At 51.3% G+C, this 27,895-nt stretch overlaps 1 protein-coding gene across 1 annotated transcript in view; it reads right to left on the reverse strand.

Annotated features, from left to right (window-relative positions):
• Nucleotides 1–230: 230 nt before the first annotated feature.
• LOC115083192 (zinc finger protein 282-like) overlaps nt 231–27,895 on the reverse strand; it is a gene marked incomplete at its 3' end in the record, with an annotated part of 44,264 nt that continues 16,599 nt past the window's right edge. The window contains exons 5-7 of the mRNA XM_029586999.1: nt 19,169–19,334; nt 18,979–19,072; nt 231–308 (exon numbers count right to left, since the gene is read on the reverse strand). Coding sequence (XP_029442859.1) covers nt 231–308; nt 18,979–19,072; nt 19,169–19,334 — 338 coding nt within the window. The remainder of the gene's footprint in view (nt 309–18,978; nt 19,073–19,168; nt 19,335–27,895) is intronic.

The raw sequence follows: 27,895 nt of genomic DNA on the forward strand, positions 1-27,895 counted from the left end.
CTGATCTGGAGGGCATGTTTAGGGAGACAACGTCTAGGATGAGGAGATTTGAAGAGGGGAATCCCTTTCTCTCTTCTCTAACCCTGGCTCAAATTCCCTCTCACTCACCCACCCCCAGTATTAATCAGCTCTCCTCTCTCATATACAACTCGCCCATTCCTTATCCCCTCAGTCCACTTACCCAGTGAGATCAGGGTCTCATAATTCTCCTTCATCACATCCTTGTAAAGATCCTTCTGCCCTTCATCTAAATCCTCCCACTCATCCTGGGAGAAATAGACAGCGATGTCCTCAAAGGTTACTGGGACCTGAAGCACAAACCAGAAACACACTCAGCACCTTCTGCATCATAACCAGCAGGAGACCTCCCAAGACTGGGGCTCAGCAGGGCAGAGATTTCTGGGTGTAAATAAGTCAGAGTCACATAACTCACAGTCCCAGAGCAGGAGTACAGCAATTGAAAACCAGTTATTTACAGAATCTGGGACACAAAATTTCACATCCTGGGACTCCTGATCACTGTCCTTACACTCAGGAGGGTCTCAAGGTGCCTTTCTCAGCCTCAGGTCTGATCGGAATCCTCTTAAAGTCAGGGCTGATTCTGCAGTGTCCCAGGTTAGAAAGCTGCAGCAGTGTTTGTATAGAGAGGGCAGGACGTTGGGGGCAATCTCCTACCTGAGCATAAGCTCCTGCAGGCATTTTCCTCTCTGCTTCTGCGGCTCTCAGGATTAGAAATGAATTTGATGCTCTTTCTCAAGCTGGGGAAGAGCAGAGTGTCTCTTGCAGTGCAGTCTGAGAGTTGTTACAGGGGCAGGAGGGGGGAAGTAAAGCGTAAGATGAGATTTTGAGATGGATATTTCTGATTTGCGGCTGTTGATCCGCAAATTAGAAAGAAAAAGAAGCAAAAACTCTCTGTCCAGCACGCCACAACTCCTCTTCCCGTCAGGCGTAATAGATTGATGACATCATAGGGGGGGAGGCAGAGTTTTACACTGAAGGCACAGACTGATGACATTAGAGATGGGAGGGCGGAGCTTTACGCTGAGCACCGGCTGGTGGCGTTGGTGCATTCCTTGTCTTGGAAATCAGCAGCTTGAGGAGTTTCTGGAACGGAAGCCAAACTGCACTGCGGTGCATAGACTGAAAACTGCTTTACTACAGGAGCTAAACTGAACTAGAAATGACCTGGTTAACTTTGTCCCGCAGAGAGACAGGGAGAGCCTGATAGTCTTAGCTAGTCAGCAGGATAATTTCCAATTTACTCAGCTAAACGGAGATATCTGAATAAGTGGGGGGCAGGATGGGGTCCTAACTGATAGGAGCTGCTTAGCTGGCTAATTTAGTCCGATAAATATCGTTCCCTGTACGTCCCAGATCAGTCCAGACTCCTGGGTTTTGCTCCCCCTCTAGCAGATGGAGACAGAGGTTTACAAACCAAAACTCCGCCTATATCTAGGCTGGTGCCACCTACAGTCTGGCAGTATTCTTCTGTCTCCTAGCAGGTGGAAGGGGTGCAAACCTACAGTATGTGCTGGGGCCTAAAGTTTTAGGTGGTAGTTAGATTTAAAAAAAAAAAAAGCTAAAAGGATATTCCCTGTACGTACCAAGATCAGTCCAGACGGTGGGTTATGTCCCCCGTCCAGCAGGTGGAGTCAGAGCAAAACCTCAGAGGGAGGTGCCACCTAAGCCCGCACCCCCTCTATGCCTCTTCAGTATAGTTCTGACTCCAGCAGAGTGGAGCAGGGGAACATCAGTTCCCCAGTACTTTGGTTCATTTTGCAATTCTAGCTCTTAGGTCTTTTCTTGACTTAACTGTGTTTGTGAGGGATCAGGTTTGCCATTTAAAAAAAAAAAAAAAAAAAAAGATTCTGCAGTTGGTATCAGGGCACTTGCGGACAGGTCTGTGCTGGTTTTCCTGCTCTGCCTTCCTTTCCTGTCTGTTTTTCTGCCGCCGCTTTTGCGCCGGGGTGGTAAGTGCCTGCTTGTGTTATTCTTTTTCTCCTCACAGATTTCGGCCTGCGTCGCGCCGCTGGGGTGCATGCTGGTGGTGCCAGCCTCTCCCCCCCCCCCCCCCTCGGTCGACTTCCACCCAAGGCCTCGCGAAGCCACATTCCCCGGGGCTGCCGATCACCGGGAGGCTACATTCCCCGGTGGTCCCTGCATATTTTAGGAATGGGGGGTGCAACAGCGGCCTGGGACCGAGCCAGATGTGCGCGGCCTTGACGGACCTTCCTTCCCGCGCTTCTGACCTCCCTTCCCCCACCACGCGACATGCCGCGATTTTCGGCCCGGGGGCCGCCACTCCCAAGAGGGACTATGTGCCGACTGCCTCCCCGGTGGGGAGGCCAGCTCGAGGCCGGAGGGCGACTCGGAGGCGCGCGGTCAGGACCACGCTTACGGACAGCGACGAGCGTGGGAACAGCGGCCATCTTGTCGCAGGAACAGGCTGCCTCCAGCACCTCGGAGGAGGACGCGGAGGCCTCGTTTTCTGCCCTACCGCCGGTCCTGGAACCTATATGGGCACAAGATTGCCTGCTGCTGCCGGGGGAGCCTCAGTCCTAGCTGATCCCGCCATCTTTCTCACTGGAATTCGTGGTCTTCGTGCATAACGCGTTCCTGGCCCGTATGGCTCACCCTGTGGATCTCATTCCCGGACCTTCCCCCACCAAGCTGGCATGGTCGGATCCTGCCCCCGGGGGAACCCCTCACCAGAAGCTCGGCCCCTTGGGAGTGGGGACGGCGGTTTTGAACCGGGCTCCTCCTGGATCTTCCGAGGGGACCCCACGGGGAAAGGGGATCACCCGGACCCGGATTTGGCTAGTGATGACCCGATACTGACAGCTCAGATGGAGGGTGGCGACCCTCGGGTCCTACGCATTTTCCAGAAGGAAGAACTGGAGGATCTGATCCCGCATATCCTGCAGGAACCGGACATTGATGCACCACCTGATTCTCCAGGACCTGACCCCACAGTAAAGGAGGGGGGACCCTGTGCTGGCGAGGCTCTGGCCGCCGGTGAGAGCATTTTCCACCCATCCTACATTCCTCCAGTTGCTTTCTAGGGAATGGGACTCACCAGAAGCCACACTCAAGGTCGGCAGGGCCATGGAAAAGCTTTATCGACTACCGGAAGACTTTCTGGACCTTCTTAAGGTCCCGACAGTTGATTCCGCGGTCTTGGCAGTCACCAAACACACCACCATCCTGGTGACGGGGAGCACGGCCCTGCGGGACCTCCAGGACAGGTAGCTGGAGGTGTACCTCAAGAGAGTGCTCGAAGTGTCCGCACTGGGAGTGCGGGCGGCCAACTGCAGTTCTCTGGCACAGAGAGCTGGGCTTCGTTGGGTGCAACAGCTTCTCACGTCGCAGGCTCTGCCCCCGGAGGAGGTGCACCAGGCGGACAGGTTGGAGGCCGTGATTGCCTACGGGGCGAACGCACTGTACGGTCTGCTCCGGGTCCTTGTCAGATCGATGGTGGCGGCGGTCTCGGCTCGACGCCTCCTCTGGCTTTGGAATTGGTCGGCAGACACCTCCTCCAAGTCTCGTCTAGGTTCGCTCCTGTTTAAGGGTAAGTTCCTTTTTGGAGTAGATCTGGATCAGATCATCAAGAACCTTGGAGAGAATGCGGTGCATAGGCCCAGAAGATCGACCGCGTTCCCCGCGATCCTACACTTCCTCCAGGAGTAGATTCCGCACCCGCCGTTTCTGCACCACGAGACAGCAGCCTCCGCGGACTCCCTCTCCGGACTGGATAGTAGGGGGCCGGATCGCACTCTTCTACGAGGAGTGGGTCCGGATTACGTCGGATCAGTGGGTCCTAGATGTTCTAAAGCACGGCTAAGCATTGGACTTTGTACGGCCCCAAGAGACAGATTTCTCTTCTCGCCCTGCGGATCCCTTCAAAGGCAGCTCGCGGTTCGCCAGACGTGGGATCGACTCCTCGCACTGGGAGCAATTGTTCCAGTGCCACCTGCAGAAGGGGGCCGGGGACACTATTCCATCTATTTCATGGTGCCCAAAAAGGAGGGCGCTTTCCGCCCTATCCTGCACCTCAAGTTGGTGAACAAGTCTCTCACGGTTCTGCGTTTCTGGATGGAGACGCTGCGCTCGGTAATAGCGGCTGTACATCGAGGGGAGTTCCTGGCCTCCCTGGATCTCACGGAGGCGTATCTTCACATTCCAATCCTCAAGGCACATCAACTGTGCCTCCAGTTCAAGGTACTAGGTCATTTTCAGTTCCAGGCCCTCCCCCTTTGGTCTGGCGATGGCCCCTCGAGTCTTCTCGAAGTTCATGGTGGTGGTAGCGGCGGACCTGCATCGGGAAGGCACCTTGGTTCACCCTTACCTGGACGATTGGCTCATTGGAGCAAAATCCTTGCACCAGGGTTACCGGGCGGTCGACAGAGTGTTACAACTTCTCCAGTCGCTTGGGTGGATCATCAATTTTGCCAAGAGCAGCCTCACACCTTCTCAGTCATTGGCTCTCCTGGGCGCGAGATTCGACACGGCGGAGGGCAAGGTGTTCCTGCGGCCGGAGGCGTTGCAGGATCAAATACAGCAGTTCGCTGCTCTCCCTTCGCCCACAGCTTGGGATTATCTACAGGTTCTGGGATCCATGGCCTCCACGTTAGATCTGGTACCCTGGGCCTTTGCGCATCTGCGTCCACTACAGAGGGCCCTGCTTTCCTGCTGGAAGCCGGTGTTGGGAGGTTTTCAAGCCATCCTCCCGATTCGGCAGACAGCCCAGGACAGTTTCGCCTGGTGGCTAGACCCCTTCCATCTGCCTCAGGGGATATCCCTGGAGACTCTGGACTGGATAGTAGTCACGACAGATGCCAGCCTCTCGGACTGGGGGGCGGTCTGTCAGTCGAGTTCTCTCCAGGGCCGGTGGTCACATGCTCAGTCGCCGGGGCCGATCAACCGCCTGGAGACCAGAGCAGTCCGTTTAGCGCTGAAGGAGTTCCTTCCCCTTGTGTACCATTGAGCGGTCAGGATACGCTCGGACAACGCGACCACGGTGGCGTATATAAACCGCCAGGGAAGCACGAGGAGTCGTCACGTCTCTCTGGAAGCGGACAAACTCATGTCCTGGGCGGAGCTCTACCTGACCCGTTTGGCGGCCTCCCACATCGCAGGGGTGGACAACGGCCAGACGGCCTCCCTTAGCCGTCAACTCCTCGACCCAGGGGAGTGGGAGTACTCGGATGAGGCCATGCACTTGTTTGTCCACCGTTGGGGGATTCCTCATGTAGACCTCATGGCCACAGTCCGCAATGCCGAGGCCCCTCGCTTCTTCAGCCGCAGAAGAGAACACTGCGTGGAGGACGGCGATGCACTGGTGTTGCTGTGGTCCCGCCATCTTCTCCTCTATGTTTTTTCCTCCTTGGCCTCTAGTGGGCGGGGTCCTACGAAGGATCGAGAAGCACGGTAATTCTGGTGGCTCTGGAGTGGCCGCGCCGGCCTTGGTTCGCGGATCTTCTCAACCTGGCAGAGGACAGACCTCTGCGTCTCGGACATCTTCCTCGCCTCCTTCGTCAAGGGCCAATATTTTTCGACGAGGCAGCTCGCTTCTGTCTAGCGGCTTGGCTTTTGAGAGGCGCAACTTGAAAAGACGTGGCCACCCGGAGGCCGTGATCTCGACCCTCCTGCGTGCACGAAAAAGGCATCCACCTCTGTTGCCTACGTCCGGGTGTGGAGTGTTTTCGAGTCAAGGTGCATGGCTCAGGCCACACAACCTGGACACGAGTCTGTGTCCCAGATTCTCTTGTTTCTTCAGGCAGGATTGGAGAAGGGTTTGGCTTACAACTCTCTCCGAGTACAGGTCGCGGCCTTAGGAGCCCTGCTTCGCCGGGGGACGGAGCTCCCTCTCTCCTCTCATTCGGATGTCGTCCGTTTTCCTTAAGGGGGCAAAGCATTTGAAGCCACTGTTCCATCATCCTTGTCCCTCTTGGAGCCTCAATCTGGTACTTCGGACCCTTGGCGGGGCTCTCTTCGAGCCTCTACGGACGGCTACGCTCAAGGACCCTACTCTCAAGACGATCTTTCTGGTGGCTATCTCTTCGGCCCATCAGGGCTCTGAACTTCAAGCGTTGTCCTGCTGGAAACCGTATCTTCGTTTCACCGACTCGGGGGTTGCCTTGCGCACAGTACCCTCATTTCTGCCCAAGGTGGTTTTCATCCTCTCACCTGAATCAGACGGTGGAACTGCCCTCCTCCTCATCGACTGAGTCTCGAGACCTCAGCAAACTTGATGTTAAGCGCTGCTTGCTGCGGTGCCTGGAGGTTACCAACGAGTTTCGGCTTTCGGATCATCTCTTTGTTCTTTGGTCGGGAACTAAGAGAGGGAGCTGGCGTCTAAGGCGATGATCTCTCGTTGGCTGAAGGAGGCCATCGTGGCAGCGTACATTGGAGCGGGAAAGAAATCCCCGCTGGAGGTCAGGGCTCATTCTCTGCGCGCTCAGGCGACATCCTGGGCGGAGAGCTTTCGGTCTCGTCATAGGAAATTTTGCAGGGCTTCTATTTGGAAGTCGCTGCATTTTTTTTTTTCTCGACACTATTTATTTATTTTATTTATTTAAATTTCTTATATACCGGCATTCGCGATGGGAGTCGCATCATGCCGGTTTACAAATAACAAGGTGTGACAACAGAATAAATACTTAATAACTTAAAAACATTAACATGTGATAGAAGAATAAGGTAGCAGTTACAATAAAACAGGGATAAAATGCAACTTGGAATGAAGAGAAGGCAAAAGAGAGATTAACACTGAGATAACAAAGAATGACCAAGGTAAATAAAACCAAGGTAAATAAAACTAACGTCTGGATGTTCAGTCATCGACTTCTGGTTTGTTGGGCGACGGTGTCATTTGAGCAGGGCTATCTTTGGCCCACCCTCATTAGGGAAGCTTTGGTACATCCCACCATCTGGACTGATCCTGGTACGTACAGGGAAAAGAAAATTCCTTACCTGCTAATTTTCGTTCCTGTAGTACCATGGATCAGTCCAGACGCCCTCCCTCAGATTGGTTGGGTTTCTCTCTCAGGGGATCCCCTGCTCTATTGTCTCTTCTGGTCTGTGACTCTCCTGTTTAGAGTTGTGTGCTATTCTTCTGTGGAGCTGTGTTTCTTACAGTCCTCTTTAGCAAGTTGTTTCATCAATTGCGGTTTTTTTTTTACTATTCCGATTTCAGTCTTCCGTGTTTCTTCTCAGTTGGTTTACTTGATCCCTCCGTTTTCTCTCTTCTATGGCTTTGATAGTCTATATACTGAAGAAGCATAGAGGGGGTGCGGGCTTAGGTGGCACCTCCTTCTGAAGTTTTGCTCTGACTCCACCTGCTGGATGGGGGACATAACCCACCATCTGGACTAACCCATGGTACTACAGGAATGAAAATTAGCAGGTAAGGAATAATTTTCTTATCTATAAGGCTAGGGTTAAGGACCGCAGAGGCTTACCTGCTGGTCCCTGCTTCCACCTCCCAAAGGGTTGTGAGGTCCTGAGGGGACCATCCCTTCTGGTTGAGGCTGCCGATGAGTGGGGGATCCCCATATTCCGGCGCACCATCAACGCTGGGGGTGACACCGGGGTGCCCGGTTCACTCCCCCCAGTGGCTCCAGGCCCGAGGTGATTGGTAGTGTGTTTAAAAAAAAAAAAAAGTGTTTGTTTGCCTGCCTGTTTTCCCTTGGTCTCCCTTCCTTCGCGGGGGGAGGGGGGGGCTGAGCGCTGTATCGTCGTCGTCGGGGCTGTTTATTTTCATTTTCTTTTTTTGGTTTGTGTGCTTCTCTCTCCTGCGCCGCGGCAGGGCATGCCGAGGCGATCTGCATGTCGGGCCTGCGGGTCCGCATCGGCGTGGCTGTCCAAGGACAGGCTTTGTTCCTCCTGCATTTCTGGAGGGGAGGGAGGCTCGGCGGCTTCGATGGGGACCCAGGGGGCTCGGCAGACGCGCGCCGGTTCCACAGCAGGCGCCACAGGGGTCAGTGTCAGCACGGCCCCGGGAGCGGGCGCCATTTTGAAAACTGTCTCTTTGTTTTCAGCGGGAACGGCGGCCATTTTCTCTCCTCGGGGAGCCGAGGCAAATGCGATAGCGGCGGATTGGGGGGAGGACGACCCCCCCACCGCGTTTATCACCCCAGCACAGGGTACCCGTGGGGGACAGACCTGCACAACCAATTGGTCCCGGGGATGTTCAAATCTCTGAGGGGGAGGACCATGTGTTCATTGGAAGATGCAATTTTGCATTCATTGTTTCCCTCTACCTTCAGTCCCAACTGACCTAAACTATCTTGGTAATTTTGAAAATTGCCCTCCTCAATATTTATCTTTCTAGTGCCTTATTTTGGCCTGTTTCAGTTCATTATAATAATTTTACTATCATCTCCTGTATCACGAGTCTTGAGTACTACCTGACAGATCGATACTGTAACGTGCGGTTGAAGATTTCCTGTCTGTAACCTGCTGTGAGCGCACAATTCGGACGCGTAAGGCGATCCAGCGATACAGTCTCCAGTTTCACGCGTCCTTAGCGCTTCTTAAAACATACGCATAACCCTTTCCGCACCCAGCATGTATATGATATGTAAATGAACGAATTAGCTGTACAATGAAGGAATTAGCTATTCCCCTCCGATACTGTGACGCTCGCTCAGATCATCTCCTTTGTAACCCGCTATTTTGCCGCGTCCTTAACCTGTTAGTTTACCGCCTACCCTCTACTTGGTGTTAGTGTGGTGTTCGAAAATTAAAACGGGAATAAAGTGTAAAAAATGGGGGTAAAACCAAAGGGAGTAAAGTGTAAAAAACCATGGACGACCTCCATATTAACATTGCAGCGTAGGTTATTTATATATATGTATAAATACCTGTCACTTTCCTGTCACTTTCCGAATCCCCCAGGCGTGCGGTCATCGAGGCGGCGGCGGGAGACCGTTCATCCACGTGGCGGCGGCGGCGGCAGGAGCCGGCAGGCGGGTGGGCGCCTATACAGTAAAATGGGTTGCGCGGGCCTAACGCTTGCCTATCGCTTCGCAGACGCGGCATGCATTTGCATGCAATTTGAAGAGAGTATCGAGCGGTAGGTGAAGAGATCTGTGTGTGCGGGGAACGAGGGGTGCGCCTGGCACTGCCGCACTATTTCTACCGCGGCATAACTGTATCGACCTGTGAGTGCTTTGTGGCATGTAGACAGAGTAGTAGTCTACATAAGTGCACACCAGCAGTTTACAGAGCCTTAGAAGCACCAGTAGATATAGGGATGTGCATTTGTTTTAACCGAATTTGCAAAACACAACAAATAAAGGTCTATTCTATTACGTTGGTGGACCCTTGGGCGGAGGCAAAATTGACATTACCTGCAGGGAGGAGCCCTGCAGTTTCTTGCCACTGGAGGGCGCAGTTGGCTAGTACAGAGGCCTCACCGGAGCTTCACCAGTACCAGCCCATGTTCCCCGCAGGTTGTGCCCTTGGGTGCTGGGGGCTGGCTGGACTTAGGTGCAGGCCTCTGAAGATGAGATATCCAAGAAGGGTCAGGCAAGGAGGCCAAGTCCAAATGGGCCGCAGTCAGGGCAGGCAGCAGTAATTCTTTAGCTGTGGGTTCCAGTGGATATAGGGCTTCTAGCACTCGCCCGCCTTTGCAGGTGGCCTCTGGAGCGTTCCATTGTAGGTCAATTAGCTCCTTGATGGTTTCCACCATGGGAAAATAGCATGAGGCCTTACGGAGGTACACAGCAGCATGGGATTCTTCTTTGGTTCCGCTGTGGACTCCGTGCCTGGGATGCCCAGTGTCTTCATGGTCTGGGACACTAGGGTTGGTAATTCGTCCTTGTGAAAGAAACGGAGCATGGTCCGGTGAGGCTCCGTCCGTGGGGGAATTTCTCCTTCTTCCAGGGAGCCGGTTTCGTCCTCTGAGGTATCTGGATCCCCCACGGGGAGGGTTTGTGGGTATGAGAGGTACGTCTTGAGTATCCCGGGGGGCGTCGGGAAGGGCTGGTGCTTCCGATGGAGGTTGGGCCTGATGCGTGGCCGGGGCTGGTTGTGCTTGGACAAAGGTTTGCAGCCCTTTAAAGAATTCCACCCAGGAGAAAGTTCCAGGGTCCACGGGGATCCCCTGGGAGATTGCAGTGGTAGCCCCGGAGGAGTTTCCCTGTGGGGGCGCTGAAATGGGGATGCTCAGGTCTAGGGTGCTCTCATCAGAGGTTTCGGAACCCTCTCCTGGCTGTAGGGGGTCTTGAAAAGGGTCCCCCCTGGGTCTATAGCACTGCTGGCACAGAAGGGATTCTAATTCCGGTTGTGGAGTTTTCAATTGGCAGACTGGGCAGAGAAAGGCTCCTTTGGCTTTCTTGGCTGGCGGTGCCATTGCCTGCGCACGTGTAGGTCTGGAAAACTCGACCGTGCGTGGAGTTATGTGCGCGGATGCGCTTAGTTGTGCGCTTTGGGTTGGTGCACGCAAGTTGTGCGTGCGGGCGGCGGAGTTTGCGCGGCCCAGGAATGCACTTAGTTGTGCGTGCAGCCTAGTTGTGAGCATCGCTGTGCGCTTATCTCGAAGATATGCGCTTAGGTTAGGCGCTTCAGTCCTTCAGCCTGCCTCGCGCATACCACCAAACGAGGGGGGATAATGGCACAGACGACCCAGAAGGTAAAATGGTGACCCCCCAAAGGGGCTCCTCGTGTGTGGACCCTCACAACGGATCGGAGCCTGCCCCAGGAGGGCTGCTCAACCTGACTTCAGAGACCTTCGACGGAGAAAGAACGGTGTGGCTATTCGATTCTACGAAGCAAGAAATCTGTGAGGGAGTCGGTTGGACCATTAGATGACTGAGGGGTTAAAGGGGCTCTTAGGGAAGATAAGCCCATTGCAGAAAGACTAAATGAATTCTTTGCTTCCGTGTTTACTAATGAGGATGTTGGGGAGATACCAGTTCCGGAGATGGTTTTCAGGGGTGATGAATCATACAAACTGAACGAAATCACTGTGAACCTGGAAGATGTAGTAGGCCAGATTGACAAACTAAAGAGTAGCAAATCACCTGGACCAGATGGTATGCATCCTAGGATACTGAAAGAACTCAAAAATGAAATTTCTGATCTATTAGTTAAAATTTGTAACCTATCATTAAAATCATCCATTGTACCTGAAGACTGGAGGATGGCCAATGTAACCCCAATATTTAAAAAAAGCTCCAGGGGCAATCCAGGTAATTATAGACCAGTGAGCCTGACTTCAGAGCCGTGAAAAATAGTGGAAACTATTCAAGATCAAAATCGTAGAGATTATAGAAGACATGGTTTAATGGAACACGGTCAACATGGATTTACCCAAGGGAAGTCTTGCCTAACAAATCTGCTTCATTTTTTGAAGGGGTTAATAAACATGTGGATAAAGGTGAACCGGTAGATGTAGTATATTTGGATTTTCAGAAGGCATTTGACAAAGTCCCTTATGAGAGGCTTCTAAGAAAACTAAAAATTCATGGGATAGGAGGCGATGTCTTTTCGTGGATTACAAACTGGCTAAAAGACAGGAAAATAAGAGTAGGATTAAATGGTCAATTTTCTCAGTGGAAAAGGGTAAACAGTGGAGTGCCTCAGGGATTTGTACTTGGACCAGTGCTTTCAATATATGTATATATAAATGATCTGTAAAGGAATACGATGAGTGAAGTTAACAAATTTGCGGATGATACAAAATTATTCAGAGTAGTTAAATCACAAGCGGATTGTGATACAATACAGGAGGACCTTGCAAGACTGGAAGATTGGGCATCCAAATGGCAGATGAAATTTAATGTGGACAAGTGCAAGGTGTTGCATATAGGGAAAAATAACCCTTGCAGTAGTTACACAATGTTAGGTTCCATATTAGGAGCTACCACCCAGGAAAAAGATCTGGGCACCATAGTGGATAATACTTTAAAATTGTCGGCTCAGTGTGCTGCAGCAGTCAAAAAAGCAAACTGAATGTTGGGAATTATTAGGAAGGGAATGGTGAATAAAACGGAAAATGTCAAATGCCTCTACATCGCTCCATGGTGAGACCGCACCTTGAATACTGTGTACAATTCTGGTCGCTCCATCTCAAAAAAGATATAATTGCGAAGGAGAAGGTACAGAGAAGGGCAACCAAAATGATAAAGGGGATGGTACAGCTCCCTTATGAGGAAAGGCTGAAGAGGTTAGGGCTGTTCAGCTTGGAGAAGAGACGGCTGAGGGGGGATATGATAGAGGTCTTTAAGATCATGAGAGGTCTTGAACGAGTAGATGAGAAAGGAAAATTAGTTTCTTACCTGATAATTTTCGTTCCTGTAGTACCAAGGATCAGTCCAGGACACCTGGGTTGTGACTCCGCACCAGTAGATGGAGACAGACTAAAACTTGTGGGCGGAGCATATATGCCCCTGTGCCAGTCACAGCCCCTCAGTCATACGTAATGTCAAAGTAGAAAAGCCATAAGGCAACCATAGCTAACCATACAAACTTGCTATTTAAACGGAAAAAAATTCCAACACCCCTACAGGAACCAGACTCTCCAACCGGGAGAACGAATAAACAAGGGGTCAGCGCACTGAAAACAATAATGAGCGGACTCTCCGTTACTATAGCGCAGCACTGTGGGCGGGATCCTGGACTGATCCTTGGTACTACAGGAACGAAAATTATCAGGTAAGAAACTAATTTTCCTTTCCCTGTACGTACCAGGATCAGTCCAGGACACCTGGGATGTACCAGAGCTAACTTACCAAGGGTGGGAAGCAGAGAGTCCCGCTCGGAGTACCCTCTCTCCAAAACCCCCAGCTTCAGGAGCTTGAACATCCAACCGGTAATGTTTAATGAAGGTATGCAACGACTTCCAGGTAGCCGCCCTGCAAATCTTGAGGCGACACCTGAGTAGATTCCGCCCAAGACGCAGCGTGAGACCGCGTCGAATGAGCCCGAAGACCCACCGGCGGCGATTTTCCGCACAGAATGTACGCGGAACCAATGGCTTCCTTGAGCCAACGGGCAATGGTTGTGCGGGACGCCACAGAACCTTTCTTTGGGCCCGAAGTCAACACAAACAGATGATCCGTCACCCGAAACGGGTTGGTAACCTCAAGATAGCGAAGAAGGGACCTCCGCACATCTAGCTTTCTCAAGTCTCTCGTTTTCGGGTCCGAAGACTCCCCAACCGCGAAAGCGGGGAGTTCAATCGATTGATTCAAATGGAAAGCCGACACGACCTTAGGAAGAAAGGAAGGAACCGTCCGCAAGGAAACCCCGGAATCGGAGATGCGCAAGAAGGGCTCCCTACAGGACAATGCCTGTAATTCCGAAACACGACGGGCCGACACAATCGCCACCAGGAATACAGTTTTTAACGTGAGATCCTTGAGCGTAGAACGTTTCAGGGGCTCAAACGGCGCGGAACATAAGGCAGAGAGCACCCAGTTGAGGTTCCAAGACGGGCAAGGGAGGCGCAAAGGAGGACGGAGGTGTTTAGCCCCCCGAAGAAAACGGGAGATATCCGGGTGAAGAGCCAGAGAGACTCCCCGGACCTTACCTCGCAAACACCCAAGCGCCGCCACTTGAACCCGAAGGGAATTGCACACTAAGCCTTTGGCGAGCCCCGCCTGGAGAAACGCCAAAATATCGGAAATAGAAGCAGAAGTGGGATCCAGACCCCGCTCCACGCACCATTCCTCAAAGACGACCCAGACCCGAACATAAGCTAGGGATGTAGACTGCTTTCTGGATCTCAGCAACGTAGCAACGACCGCATCAGAGTAGCCTTTTCTTTTCAAGCGATACCTCTCAAAAGCCATGCCGCGAGACAGAAGTGATCCGCATCCTCCAAACAGATGGGGCCCTGCTGAAGAAGCCCCGCGAACCCCTGAAGTCGAAGGGGTGCAGCCACCGACAACTGGACTAAGTCCGCAAACCAGGGACGGCGCGGCCACTCCGGCGCCACCATGATCACGTTGGACGGTGCAATTCTATGCGCCGCAGAATCTTGCCGATCATGGGCCACGGTGGGAACACATACAGAAGCACTCCCACCGGCCAGGGAAGCACCAACGCATCGACTCCCTCTGCGCCCCTTTCGCGACGTCGACTGTAAAATCTCGGAGCCTTTGCGTTGTGCCACGTGGCCATCAGATCCATGTGGGGCGTTCCCCAAGTCTTGCAGATGAAGAGAAACGCCTCGTCCGCCAGCTCCCACTCTCCGGGATCCAGGCGGGTGACGGCTGAGAAAATCCGCCTGTACGTTGTCGACTCCTGCGATGTGGGACGCAGCGAGATGGCTGAGATGCCGCTCTGCCCAGAGCATCAAGAGCCGCGCCTCCTCCGCCACTAGAGGACTTCTTGTCCCGCCCTGGCGATTGATGTAAGCCACGGTGGTAGCGTTGTCCGACAATACCCGGACCGCCCGTCCGCGTACTAGGGGTAGAAAGGCATGCAGCGCCAGAAGGACCGCTCTGGTCTCCAGCCGGTTGATAGACCACCGGGTCTGCGACTCTGACCACAGACCCTGAACCGACTTCCCTTGGCCCACTGCCCCCAGCCGGAAAGACTGGCATCCATGGACACCACCGTCCAGTCGGGCACCATAAGGGACACGCCACAGGAGAGATGTGTGGAATCCAGCCACCAGCTCAGGCTGGATCGCGCCTTCCCCTCGAGAGGTAGAGGTAGATAGAACTCCTCTGAAACTGGTTTCCAGCAGGAAAGCAATGAGGACTGCAGCGGCCGTAGATGAGCGAACGCCCAAGGGACTAACGCCAGCGTGGATGCCATAGATCCCAGAACCGTCAGGTAATCGCAGACTCGTGGCCGGTGTAGCGACAGAAGACGTAGTACCTGAGACTGCAGTTTGCATATTCGTTCCTGAGAGAGAATCACCTTGCCTCGTTTCGTGTCGAAAAGGGCTCCAAGATACTCCAAGGACTGAGAAGGTTCGAGATGACTCTTGTTGTAGTTGACCACCCAGCCCAGGGACTGCAAGAGCTGTAACACCCTGGCCACCGCCTGCCGACACAGACTCTGAGACTTCGCCCGGATCAGCCAATCGTCGAGGTAAGGGTGAACCAGCAGGCCTTCCCGTCGCAACTGCGCCGCTACGACCACCATCACTTTCGTGAATGTCCGAGGCGCTGTCGCCAGGCCAAACGGGAGCGCCCGGAACTGGAAGTGCCTGCCCAGAATGCAAAACCGCAGGAACTGCTGATACGCTGGATGGATGCCCACATGAAGGTTTGCTTCTGTGAGATCTAGGGACGCCAGGAATTCGCCGGGGCGCACTGACGCGATCACGGAACGAATGGTTTCCATCTTGAAATGAGGGACCCGAAGGCATCTGTTGACTCCCTTCAGATCCAGAATGGGGCGGAAAGAGCCGTCTTTCTTGGGGACTATGAAGTAAATGGAAGTAACGGCCCTTGCCGTACTGATCGGCCAGAACCAGAGAGATGGCTCCCAAGCTTTCTAGTCTTTGGATGGTGTCTAGCACCGCCGCCTTCTTCTTGGGATCCTTGCAGGGTGAGACCAGAAATTTGTCCGCTGGGATGCGAGCAAAATCTAACTCGTAGCCGTGTCTTATCACGTCGAGGACCCACTGATCCGACGTCATGCTGGCCCATTCCTCGAGGAAGAAGGAGAGACGCGCCCCCCACGTTTGGAACAACGTGCCGAGGACGCGAGGAGGGATGGGCCGGCCGAACTTCATTGTGAAGGCTTGGACCCCGCACCAGACGGAGCCCCCTCCTTGCCGGCCAAAACGTTTGCCCCGAAAGGACTGCTGCCACTGAACGTTCCGCGAGGAGGACGGTCTATACGTGGGTCCAGAGGATCTTTGCGGTCTGGACTTCCTGGGCCCCCGGAACCGGGCTCTTCCTGAGAAGGAAGATCGCGGCCGGGCCCTAACCTCCGGCAGCTTAAACGCTCGATTCTCACCCAGGGAAACCATCAAATCGTCTAACTCCTTGCCGAATAGCAACTTCCCCTTAAATGGCAATGCCCCGAGGTGAGCCTTGGAAGAGCCATCCGCTGCCCAGTTGCGCAGCCAAAGAAGACGCCGCGCCGACACCGCTGCCACCATGGAGCGAGCTGAGGTGCGCAAAAGATCATGGAGAGCATCAGCCCCATAGGCAATGGCCGCCTCCAACCTGTCTGCTTGAGAAGCCTCCTCTGCAGAGAGATCCGCATTCGCCTGAAGGACTTGAGCCCAGCGCAGACTAGCCCGCATAGCAAAAATTCATGCAAATGGCGGCCCGCACTCCTAGGGCAGAAACCTCGAAAATCTTTTGAGTTGAACCTCCAACTTCCGGTCTTGAATATCCCGGAGGGCTGTTGCTCCCGTGACCGGGATGGTAGACCTCTTCGTGACAGCGGACACCGCCGAATCCACCTTTGGAAGCCGGAGGAGCTCCAGCGCGTCCTCCGGCAAAGGGTAAAGCTTGTCCATGGCTTTGCTGACCTTCAGACCCAACTCCTGAGTATCCCATTCCTTGAAGAGGATATCCGTGGCCGAAAAATGAAAAGGAAAAGCGACCGCCGGCCCTGTGAGCCCGAGCAGAACGGGATCCATATTTGCCTCCTGGCAGACCACCACCGGAGGGGCTTCAATCCCCAACTCCTGGAGAATGGCCGGGATAAGCGGCGACAGTTCCTCCCTACGGAACAAACGCACCACCTTGGGGTCATCCCCGTCGACGGCCTGTGCTCCTTTCCCTGTACTGGGCTGCGCGGAGCCATCTGACGCTGCCGTCCCGGCCCGGGCTCCTCAGAGGCCTCCGTGTCCGCCCCGGCGGATTTTTCGGACTCCGAGTCCTGCGGCACCCCTCGCGGAAGCCGCTTGCTCCGGTCCGCGCCCTGGGCGACCTTCGCCGCCCTCCTGGCCGGCTTCTTCTTCGGCGGGGACCGGTAGACCCGCGCGCGCGAGGCGTCCCCCGGCTGTGCTTACTTCGCCTATATCGGAGCACCTTGCGCAGCAAAAGCACCAAACCTCTGAGAACTCGCCTGAATCCGAGGAATCGTTTTCCGAAGTCCCCCGGGACCGGGGCCCCTCCGAGGGGCCCTCCCCCGCCGCACCCCGCTGCGGGGATAGCTCAGGGGGCAAGACCGAGGCCCCCCCACCGTCTCGCGCGAGACTGCCCGGCCAGTGGACAAGATGGCCGCCACTCCCGCAGAAATCGGGAAAGGATCAGAAGGCCTGTCAGGGGCTCCCCCACCTGCGACGGCGATCGTGCCACCCGGGAACGGGCCCCCCGAGGTGCCCCCGATGATCCCTCGTCTTCCCCGGGACGCAGTCCGAGTAAAGGCCGTCCCGGGAGAGACGCGCGCGCGCCGAGCCGCAGGCCCTGCACTGCGAGCCGCGCGGCATGGCTGAAAACCGCGGGAAAGAAAAGTACGCGCCGAAAAAACAATGAGGGACGCTGAAAAAAATTAGAAAATCACCGCGGCAGAAAACGGCAACCTGCCCCCTGCCGACGATGCCACCCCCCCTTGAGTGGAACGGAGCACAACGCCAGGAAACGGAGAGCCGACAGAAAATAAAAATAAAACACTTTTTTTTTTAACAGAAAAAAACGCTGTCCCTGGTACTGAAAAGCCCTATGTCCAGCAGGGGTGAGTGAACCGGGCTCCCCGGTGTCACCCCTGACGCTGCTACTAGACCAGCCGGGTCCTCGACCCTAGCAGCGGCCTCAACCTGGGGAGGGTAGTCCCCTCAGGACCTCTCAACTCCCCAGGGAGGCAGGGCAACCGGGACTAAACTAAACAATTAAACAAACCTCAATTTGCAGAAAAAAACCCAAATAGGCCTAATAGAAAATAAAAGCCAAAAGCGAACCTGACAACAAAACCAGAATCAGGCCCGACAGGGCTGTGACCAGACCTGCACCACCTACTGGAGACAGAGTAAGACTGAGGGGCTGTGACTGGCACAGGGGCATATATGCTCCGCCCACAAGTTTTAGTCTGTCTCCATCTACTGGTGCGGAGTCACAACCCAGGTGTCCTGGACTGATCCTGGTACGTACAGGGAATCGGTTATTTACACTTTCAGATAATAGAAGGTCATGGGGGAATTCCATGAAGTTAGCAAGTAGCACATTTAAGACTAATGGGAGAAAATTCTTTTTCACTCAATGCACAATAAAGCTCTGGAATTTGGTGCCAGAGGATGTGGTTAGTGCAGTTAGTGTAGCTGGGTTCAAAAAAGGTTTGGATAAGTTCTTGGAGGAGAAATCCATTAATGGCTATTAATCAAGTTTGCTTAGGAATGGCCACTGCCATTAATGCATCAGTAACATGGGATAGACTTAGTTTTTGATTTACTTGCCAGGTTCTTGTGGCCTGGTTGGCCTCTGTTGGAAACAGGATGCTGGGCTTGATGGACCCTTGGTCTGACCCAGCATGGCAATTTCTTATGTTCTTAGACTTAGAAGTAAAGGTTTCTACCTTACCTGGTCTCGGCGCTTACCAGTTGCATGCCGGGCAGTCTCCAGCTGCGGGGGGAGAGGGAAAGACCTTCACCGCCGCGCTCGAATCTACACCCGCTGCCTTTCAGCCACCCAGAGGGCTGAGTCCACGCCGGGAATCGGCCGGACTAAGGCTCACCTCTGAGGTGATAGCGAAATCGCCTCAGGAAAGTCTCGACTGTGGGAGGGACCGATAGGTTTCACTGCAGGAGAAGCGGGACTCTCTTCTTGGAGGTAAATTTTCTTTCTTCTTTCTAGCTGTAACTGTTACACTATTCTGGATTAGGATAGTGTCCGCATCTGCTATGGGAGATGGAGCAATACTGAAGAGCTGAGATTGCTGCACGGGTATATGTAGGCTGACGTTAGCTTTGAAATCTGACTCCGTCATCAACTGCTATTAGGAGAGCACAATACCCATTGGTTCTGAGTCCATCTGGCTACACGCTAGGAAATATGTTAATGCCTTAAAACCACACGACAACATATTTGCAAAAGCTCCTCAAACAAGGTTTTTACTTACATTTTCTTCTTCATTTGTAGCAGGCTCACAATGCCCTAAGTGTTTTCCTTTTATCGCTGGACATTCTGCAGCTGTTTGAGCTCCTTTTCTCCCTCTAGTACAAAAACACACATAGCAATTCAAACATATTAATGTACCTCCCACCAGCTTTTGCCTTTTACGTTCGTGAAGAGCCCAAACGGTCGCTTACTCTGCTGGTGGCGGTCTCTGCGTGTCAGCACCTTTCCAGATTTGCTGCGTTAAGAGTTGCTCGGTGCAGTACGCATGGTCGTTGCCGAACCGTTTCACTGGCTTCAAATGTTTCCTGGTGCTGTACGCGTGCTCTCTCACAATATGTAGATAATCCTGTTCCTGTGCTGTTACGCAATCAAAATACATACGACGACATTAAAACCCTCCGAACAAATGGTTTTCCTTCTTTTACAATAGCTCACGCAACACGTCTTCTTTCAAACATTTTTTTTTTAAATACCATGGAGGTCAAACACTAGATTGAATTTCCCCCCCCCCATAAACTGTGTCCGCACTGAGAGGAAGGAAAGGGGTAGGTGGGGGAAGCTAAGGGACCTTTCTAGCGACAACTCTCCCCCCCCCCTGCATGTCTCTACTCTTAGAGGGCAGGAAAAAAATGGACGGAGGGGGGCTTCCATCATTAGTTATCCTGGCAGGGGAAACTACTTAGTATGCATTTGCCTGGGACATTATTCCAACATGGAACTCTGATTTTCCTTAGTGATCTGTTGCCGTTTAAATCACTTGCTACGCTGTGTAGATTCTTTCACAAATAACATATTTTTTGAAAATAATTGGTCTGGGTACTCTAAACATCTGTTTTCAATCTTCCAGCTCCTAATGCAGTCATTCTGCAGCCAGGCAAAAAAAGAGAGGAACGACCCGGGTGAAATGCTGACCAAAGCTGTATTCTGCGTGCAGTTATATGAGGAGAAAGGGGGATTTATGGGCTGTCCACCTGTCACAATCAGTCTGAGGAGTGAGACAGGACAATATTAGACTCAAATCAGATGTTTCCTGTGCATGCTTCACTGTTGGGTACTGCAACAAGAGAGGGAGGGGTGAGAAAAGTGCTCCTTTCTTGCCACATGTTCGATGGCTCGATGTCATTTCCTGTGAGGTCATTCAAATGGCTGACTCTCAATGTCTATCACTATTTTGCACATGTCTTACTGGTCCCTGGTATGCCATCAAACATGGGTAGAATGGGGGTGGTGATTTATGGATGTGGCTATGATGTTTAGAGCTTGGCTATTTCAACTTTGACACCATCAAAATGACCAAAAAGGGGCAGAATTAAACCCAGAATGAATGCTGATTGGCTGCAAGCCAGACAATGAATTTTGTGTTTAAGCTCCTTGCTACGTGTTAGGTTTATAGGGAAAACTCTTCTCAGTGTTCTAGTTTAAGTTGAGCTTGGTTTGCTTATTGATAGGTGCATCTGATCTGAAGCTTTGTCAGAAGGATACTGATTAATTATTCAAAGCAGATTCTTGTAGGTATTTCTCTGGCCCCAGAGGGCTCACAATCTAAGTTTGTACCAGAGGGTGAAGTGACTTACCCAAGGTCCACAAGGAGTGGCAATGGGATTTGAACACGAGCTTCTCTGGCTCATAGCCTGCTGCTCTAACTACCAGGCTACTCTCTCCACTCCTGGATTCTCACTGCTAGCACCACCATCCTACATAGTGGCTGTGATGTCACAGGAGACATCAGTGTTGTCTGCTGCCATCTACTGGTAGGGGAAAATAATCCACTTGTCATGGCTGGACTGTGTTAGCAGGATTGATGGAATTGTTCATTTTCTGGAATCCAATGGATTACAAGTTCTGAGACAGTGGCCAATCCAGGATACAAGTACCCAAAACATTAATAGATCCCATGCTACTAATGCTGGTAATAAGCAGTGGCTATATCCTAAGTCAACTTGATTAATAGCAGTTTATGGACTTCTCCAGGAACTTATCCAAACCTTTTTAAACCCAGTTACACTAAGTGCCCTAACCACATCCTCTGGCAATGAATTCCAGAGCTTAATTATGCACGGAGTGATAACGTTTTACCGGAGGCAAGTCTCATCAGATATATCTAATCAATTCCTTTGATTGGATGAGTTGGATCAGGGGAGAGTGCTAGATGTAATGTACATGGAGTCAGTAAGGCCTTTGTCATGGTTCCACACAGCTGACTTATAAATAAACTGAATGCCATCGCTATGGGCCCTAAAGTGACTGACTGGGTTAGAAACTGATTGAGACGGAGGCAACAAGGGTCATGGCAAAGAGTTCACTCCAAAGAGAGGGGCATTATTTGTGGTGTGCCACAGGGATCAGTCCTTGGACTGGTTTGTTTGTTTTTTTTCAACATTTCTGTAAGCAATATTGCTAAAGGAACTATTGGGAAAGGTTTGTCTTTTGCACATTTCATTTACAGCCTCAAGGTATTCGAGAATTGCACGTGTTGATAAATTATAGGTAGAAGTTCAACTTTTTCCTGTCAAAGGAAGTAGGATAAGCATAGGTAAATAAAAAAAATGTTTTTTAAATCTATCGGGTTGAAGCTGATTGAGGCTTTCATATGGATCTAAGATAAAAGGGAGTTTATTTTTATGCAGGTAAAAAAGTTTATGTGCAATCCACATTCAGTTTTTCCTTTCTGTATAATACGTTTGCTTATGTTTCTATATTCTGTTTAAATCGATTATTCCCCTGAGGAAGCCGATCGGGTGAAACAAGGACCTTGGGACGTTATTATAGCAAAGAAGAAGAACATCGGCTTTGAGACACGATTGGTGAAGTGAAACGGGACGTTATTACAGCAAAGAAGAAGAAACATCGGCTTTGAGTCACGATTGGTGAAGTGAAACGGGACGTTATTACAAGCAAAGAAGAAGAACATCGGCTTTGAGTCACGATTGGTGAAGTGAAACGGGACGTTATTACAGCAAAGAAGAAGAACATCGGCTTTGAGTCACGATTGGTGAAGTGAAACGGGACGTTATTACAGCAAAGAAGAACATCGGCTTTGAGTCACGATTGGCGAAGTGAAATGGGACGTTGATTACAGCAAGAAGAAAGAACGGCTTTGAGTCACGATTGGTGAAGTGAAAACGGGACGTTATTACAGCAAAGAAGAAGAACATCGGCTTTGAGTCACGATTGCTGAAGTGAAACGGGAACGTTATTACAGCAAAGAAGAACATTGGTTTGATGTCATGATTGTTACAGTGAAACTTCACAAGCATCTTTGTGACACAGTTTAATAATGACTAACATATGCAAGTCATAAGGAGGAATTCAATTTCTAGGTTGTGTTAATTTAGTGGTAGAGTGCCATAGAGTGTGTTGTGGTTGGTGGTATGTATGAGCACAGGATTAATGTGGGGTGTGGAATGAGTTTTTGTATGAATTATATCTTAAATAATTTGTGATTTTAGGTGAACAGTAATTTTGGGAAACAATAGAGTATGGTGAATATAATATATATTTACTATTGTGACAAGATTAAACATAGTTTTTTGTAATACTTTTTGTAATAATTTTTTGGGATAAATGTTTTTATCTTAGTGATTATAAATATTTTTTTTGCATAACACAAACAGTGCTTGTGTCCCAATCTTTTTAGAGTGTTTTTCTTGGTAATAATTAAGCACTGGTTAGACTCGATATTGCCTGATTTGTTTGTTTCCCCCTCAGGTCTCCCGCTGTGTCTTGGGACCTCAAAATGATAGCAGCTCAGTTGATGAAAGCTCTCTTTAAGCTGTTGTGCTCTTGTGACCTGACCTGGTGGTGTGGGTTCATTCGGGGTTTGCTAGTCACACAGTCAGACTAAGAAAAATAACACTCACTATGTCTTAGGTGAAACTATAAAAATATAATTGGTTTCACTTTCATATCATTTCAATTAGCCACATACTAAATCAAATCAATTTGTAAAATCAAATTATGAAAGTTTATTGATTTGATTTAGTATGTGGCTAATTGAAATGATATGTGGTGGTCGAAGATATGGCAGCTGAGATTCAATGCCAAGAAGTGCAAAGTCATGCATATGGGGAGTGGAAATCCGAATGAACTATATTCGATGGGGGGGGAAAGGCTGATGTGCACGGAGCAGGAGAGAGACCTTGGAGTGATAGTGTCTAATGATATGAAGTCTGCGAAACAATGCGACAAGGCGATAGCAAAAGCCAGAAGAATGCTGGGATGCATAGAGAGAGGAATATCGAGTAAGAAAAGGGAAGTGATTATCCTCTTGTACAGGTCCTTGGTAAGGCCACACCTGGAGTACTGTGTTCAGTTCTGGAGACCGTATCTACAAAGAGACAAGGACAAGATGGAAGCGGTACAGAGAAGGGCGACCAGGAAGGTGGAGGGTCTTCATAGGATGACATACGAGGAGAGATTGAAGAATCTAAATATGTACTCCCTGGAGGAAAGGAGGAGCAGGGGTGATATGATTCAGACTTTCAGATACTTGAAAAACTTTAATGATCCAAAGACAACGACAAACCTTTTCCGTCAGAAAAAAATCAGCAGAACCAGAGGTCACGAACTGAGGCTCCAGGGAGGAAGACTAAGAACCAATGTCAGGAAGTATTTCTTCACGGAAAGGTGGTGGATGCCTGGAATGCCCTTCCGGAGGAAGTGGTGAAGTCTAAAACTGTGAACGACTTCAAAGGGGCGTGGGATAAACACTGTGGATCCATCAAGTCTAGAGGGAGTGAATAAAGTGGAGGCATTCAAACACTGCACGGAGCGGCAGTAGCCACAGCGGCATTCAAACACTGCACGGAGCGGCAGTAGCCACAGCGGCATTCAAATACTGCACGGAGCGGCAGTAGCCACAGAGGCATTCAAACACTGCACGGAGCGGCAGTAGCCACAGAGGCATTCACGGAGCGGGATGCCAGTGGCCAGTGGTTGGTGTTCCACCTTCACGGAGCGGAAGGATGGAGGGCTGCTATCTCCAAAAAAATAAATAAATAAAACAAAAACATTAAAACAGGGGTGGGTAAGAGTATGGGGCAAGGGGGTGGCCTGCTTGTTACAGCGGTTGCTACCCCCAATTGAGCTGGATGTCACTTGGATGCAGATTCAAAGCAGCTCTCTAAATTGGGTGGAGGGGAATTAGGGCTGGAGGGTACTGGAAGCCAATAGTAACAGGTGGGAGAGAGAAAAAGGGAAAAAGAAATGGATAAGTGCGTAGCTTGCTGGGCAGACTTGATGGGCCATTTGGTCTTCTTCTGCCGTCATTTCTATGTTTCTATATGAAAGTGAAACCAGTGAAACCAATTATATTTTTGTGTTACTACTGAAAGGTTTCTGGAATACACTATGGTGTGTTTTTGGGCTATTTTTGTGGTTAGGTGAAACTATGACAAGCTATATTTTTCCATATAATATATGTAGAAAACAAACTAGCGCTTATGAGAATGCTAGTGACACCACCAGATCAGGTCACAAGAGCACAGCAGCTCAAAGGGAGCTTTCATCAACTGAGCTATCATCATGTTAAGGTCCCAAGACACAGCAGGAGGCCTTAGGGGAGGCTTCAACTGAAGCAGGCCCCATATGAAATGTACAACTTTGGCTGTACAGAGATGGGCGTACCATCTATGCCACGGTAGTATGCGCCAATTGCACTTTGAACTCTAATGGAGTTTGTCTTCAAGCTAGCTTCTGATAGGTGTAGAAGGTAATCAAGCAGTTTTTGTGTGGAGCAGGAGAAAGGCTCTAGGGCCTTCTGCTCACACCACATGGAAAACTTCTTCCACTTCTGTCCATAGGACTTCCTAGTGGAAGGCTTTCTGTAAGCCACCAGGACCCGAGACACATCTTCTGAGAGATCAAGCAGTTGCAATATTAACCTCTCAAACATTCAGGCTTTGATCCTGTGTGATGAAAGCTGGGGAAGTCCCCAGACTGATCAGTTTCTGGATGGACAACTCCCACAGGAGTGGAAACCAGACCTGTCTCGACAAAAAGCCTTGGTCGCTGTGGAGATGACTCTGCCCATGGGGAGGGGCCCTATGAGGAACCACAGCGATAGGCTAAACTCAGATAGCAGACACGAAATGAATGGAAGGCTTTATTGTACTGCTGTAGATAGATGGTATGAAGCAGGAAGGTAAGGCACTGAGGTCCACGAGGTGCCAATATGTTCAACAGTCTCAGATGTAGACTCTCACCCAGATGTTCAAGAGAGGTGGGGACCCGCGGTGCGGGCAACACTGAGCCTGGTGGGTGGCGTTGGAGCACAGGATCGTAGAGGTATTCACAGGAGTGTAGGCATCTTCCTGGTAGTGAGATGGTGGGACCGAAGGTCCGTGGTACAGGATTCATAGACTGGTAGGCCCTCGAGGAGCGAGTACCAGATAGTCCGGGGATCCTGAAAAGAATAAGAGAGAGAGACCCCCGAGGAGCGTTTGTCTCAGTTAGTAGAGGCCCCCCGAAGGGTGATGGAAGCGAGAGACCCCCGAGGAGCAGGTGTCTTGAGCTTTTAAAGGAGCGAGGCCCTTGGAGTGTAGAGCGGCGTCTAAGCATGCAGCTTAGAGCGGTCAAAGTAGCTAAACCGAAGTCCTTGCTAACTCAAAAGGTGGTAGCGAAGCAGAGGCTTTAAATACTCAGAGGTATTGATGTCATGCGATGGGGATGCCCCGAGGTTCCCACCATGACGTGTATTTGAGCGTAGGAGATGTGCGTGTGTGCGCGCCCTAGGAGGCCAGAGGAGTGAGCATGGCAGACTGGAACGCACATGCTAAGCTGGAGATGCTGAGGCCCTTGGCACCAGAGGCAGCCATCCTGCCCAAGGAGGAGGAAAATGGAAGAAAAGAGGTAAGGCAGAGCAGTCGCAGCCATCTTCGACCGACGGACGCAACACAGAAGAATCGGATTTGCGAACCACAGACACCACAACCACTCTGGTGCCACGAGAAACCCTCAACCTGGATGTCTCTTGATGCGTCTCCACACGTGGCCCTATTAACAGCCATGAAGGAAAAGGCATACAGCAGGAGCCCCTGCTAGCCACAGAAGAACAAGAGAATCTAGTCCCTTAGCTCCAACCTCTCTTCTGCAACTGAAAAACTACACTGCTTTGGAATTGCTCTGCAATGCCATTAGATGCAGCTGGGAGCTGCCCCAGCTGAACCCAAATCAGGTTGAAGGTCTCCATTGACTACTTCCATTCCCCGGGTCCAACATATTGCCTGAGATAGTTCGCTTGCACATTGTCCACTTTGGCCAATTGTGAAGCTGCTAACCCCTCCAAATGCCACTCTACCCAGACAAAAAGCTCCTGAGCCTCCCGAGCCACGGCGTTACTCTTCGAGCCACCCTGCCGATTGATGTATGCCACCATTGTTGCATTTTCTGAGAAAACTTTGACCATACGCCTTCGGATGTGAGGAAGGACAAATACCAGCGCCCTGTGAACTGCCCTCATTTCCAAATGATTGATAGACCAGGCTGGCTTCTTGTGGGCAACCACCAACCTTGAGATTTCATCTGAGACAGACCGCCCCCCAACCACTGAGGCTGGCATCTGTGCTCACCACTACTCAATCCGGAGTCTCCAGATCCACCCCCTTCACCAGCCACCACAAGAGACTGGATCTGGATTCCCACTGCAGCATTAAAGGTCGCTATACTCCTCTGACAACAGACTCCAGTGGGACAGTTAGAGCCCGCTGAAGAGGTCGAAGAGTGGGCAAAAGCCCATGGCACCAAATCCAGCATAGGACACCCATAGAACCCAGTACTTGCAAGTAATCCCAGGCCCTTGGGAACTGGCATTTTCAAGAAATGCCCTATCTGAGCCTGAATCTTCGTGACTCTCTGCAAGGTAAGGAAGACTCTGCCCATGCGGATATCAAAATGTGCCCCCAGAGAGTCCAATGACTGGGTCGGCACCAGATGACGCTTGTTCAAGTTTATCCCCCCATTCGAGCGACTGTAACAACTGCATCGCTTGATGCACTGCCTGGCAACATTTCACTTCGGACTTTGCTCGCACTAGCCAGCCATCTAGATAAGGGAGAACCAGAATCCATTCCCTCCTTAGCGCCGCCGCCATCACCACTACCGTCACCTTTGTGAACCTGTGTGTAACAGAGGCCAACCAGAAAGGAAGAGCCCGAAACTGAAAATGTTGCCCCAGCACCATGAACCTCAAAATCTTCTGGTGCGCCGGCCGAATGGGGATATGCAGGTAGGCCTTCGTTAGATCTAGGGCCGCTAGAAATTGTCCTTTACGAACTGCGATTAATTACCATCCGCAGTATCTCCATCTGGAACCCACAACGCCATGTTGACCTTTTGAAGGTCCAGAATGGTATAGAACAGTGGTCAGGAACCTATGGCTTCGGGAGCCAGATATGGCTCTTTTGATGGCTGCATCTGGCTCGCAGACAAATCTTTAATAAAAAAAGTAAAAATCTAAACAAAATCCCCCACCCTCCTGACCCCCCCCAAGACCTGCCAAAATTCCCTGGTGGTCCAGCGGGGGTCCGGGAGCGATCTCCTGGACTTGGGCTGTCGGCTGCCAGTAGTCAAAATGGCGCCGACGGCCCTTTGCTACCGCTGCCATTGGTCGACCCCAGTTGACATAGTGAGGGGCAAAGGGCCGTCGGCGCCATTTTGGACTACTGGCAGCCGACAGCCCAAGTCCAGGAGATCGCTCCCGGACCCCGCTGGACCACCAGGGACTTTTGGCAGGTCTTGGGGGGGGGGGGTTGTAGTAAATTAATTTTGGAGGTCTTTGGGGGGGGGTGTCAGGAGGGTGGGGGGTTTTGTTAGATTTTTACTTTTTTATTAAAGATTTGTCTGAGCCCTGGACCCCCGCTGGATCACCAGGGACTTTTGGCAGGTCTTGGGGGGGGGGTCAGGAGGGTGGGGGTTGTAGT

Source organism: Rhinatrema bivittatum, chromosome 2 (assembly GCF_901001135.1).
Source record: "Rhinatrema bivittatum chromosome 2, aRhiBiv1.1, whole genome shotgun sequence".
Lineage (NCBI taxonomy): Eukaryota > Metazoa > Chordata > Amphibia > Gymnophiona > Rhinatrematidae > Rhinatrema > Rhinatrema bivittatum.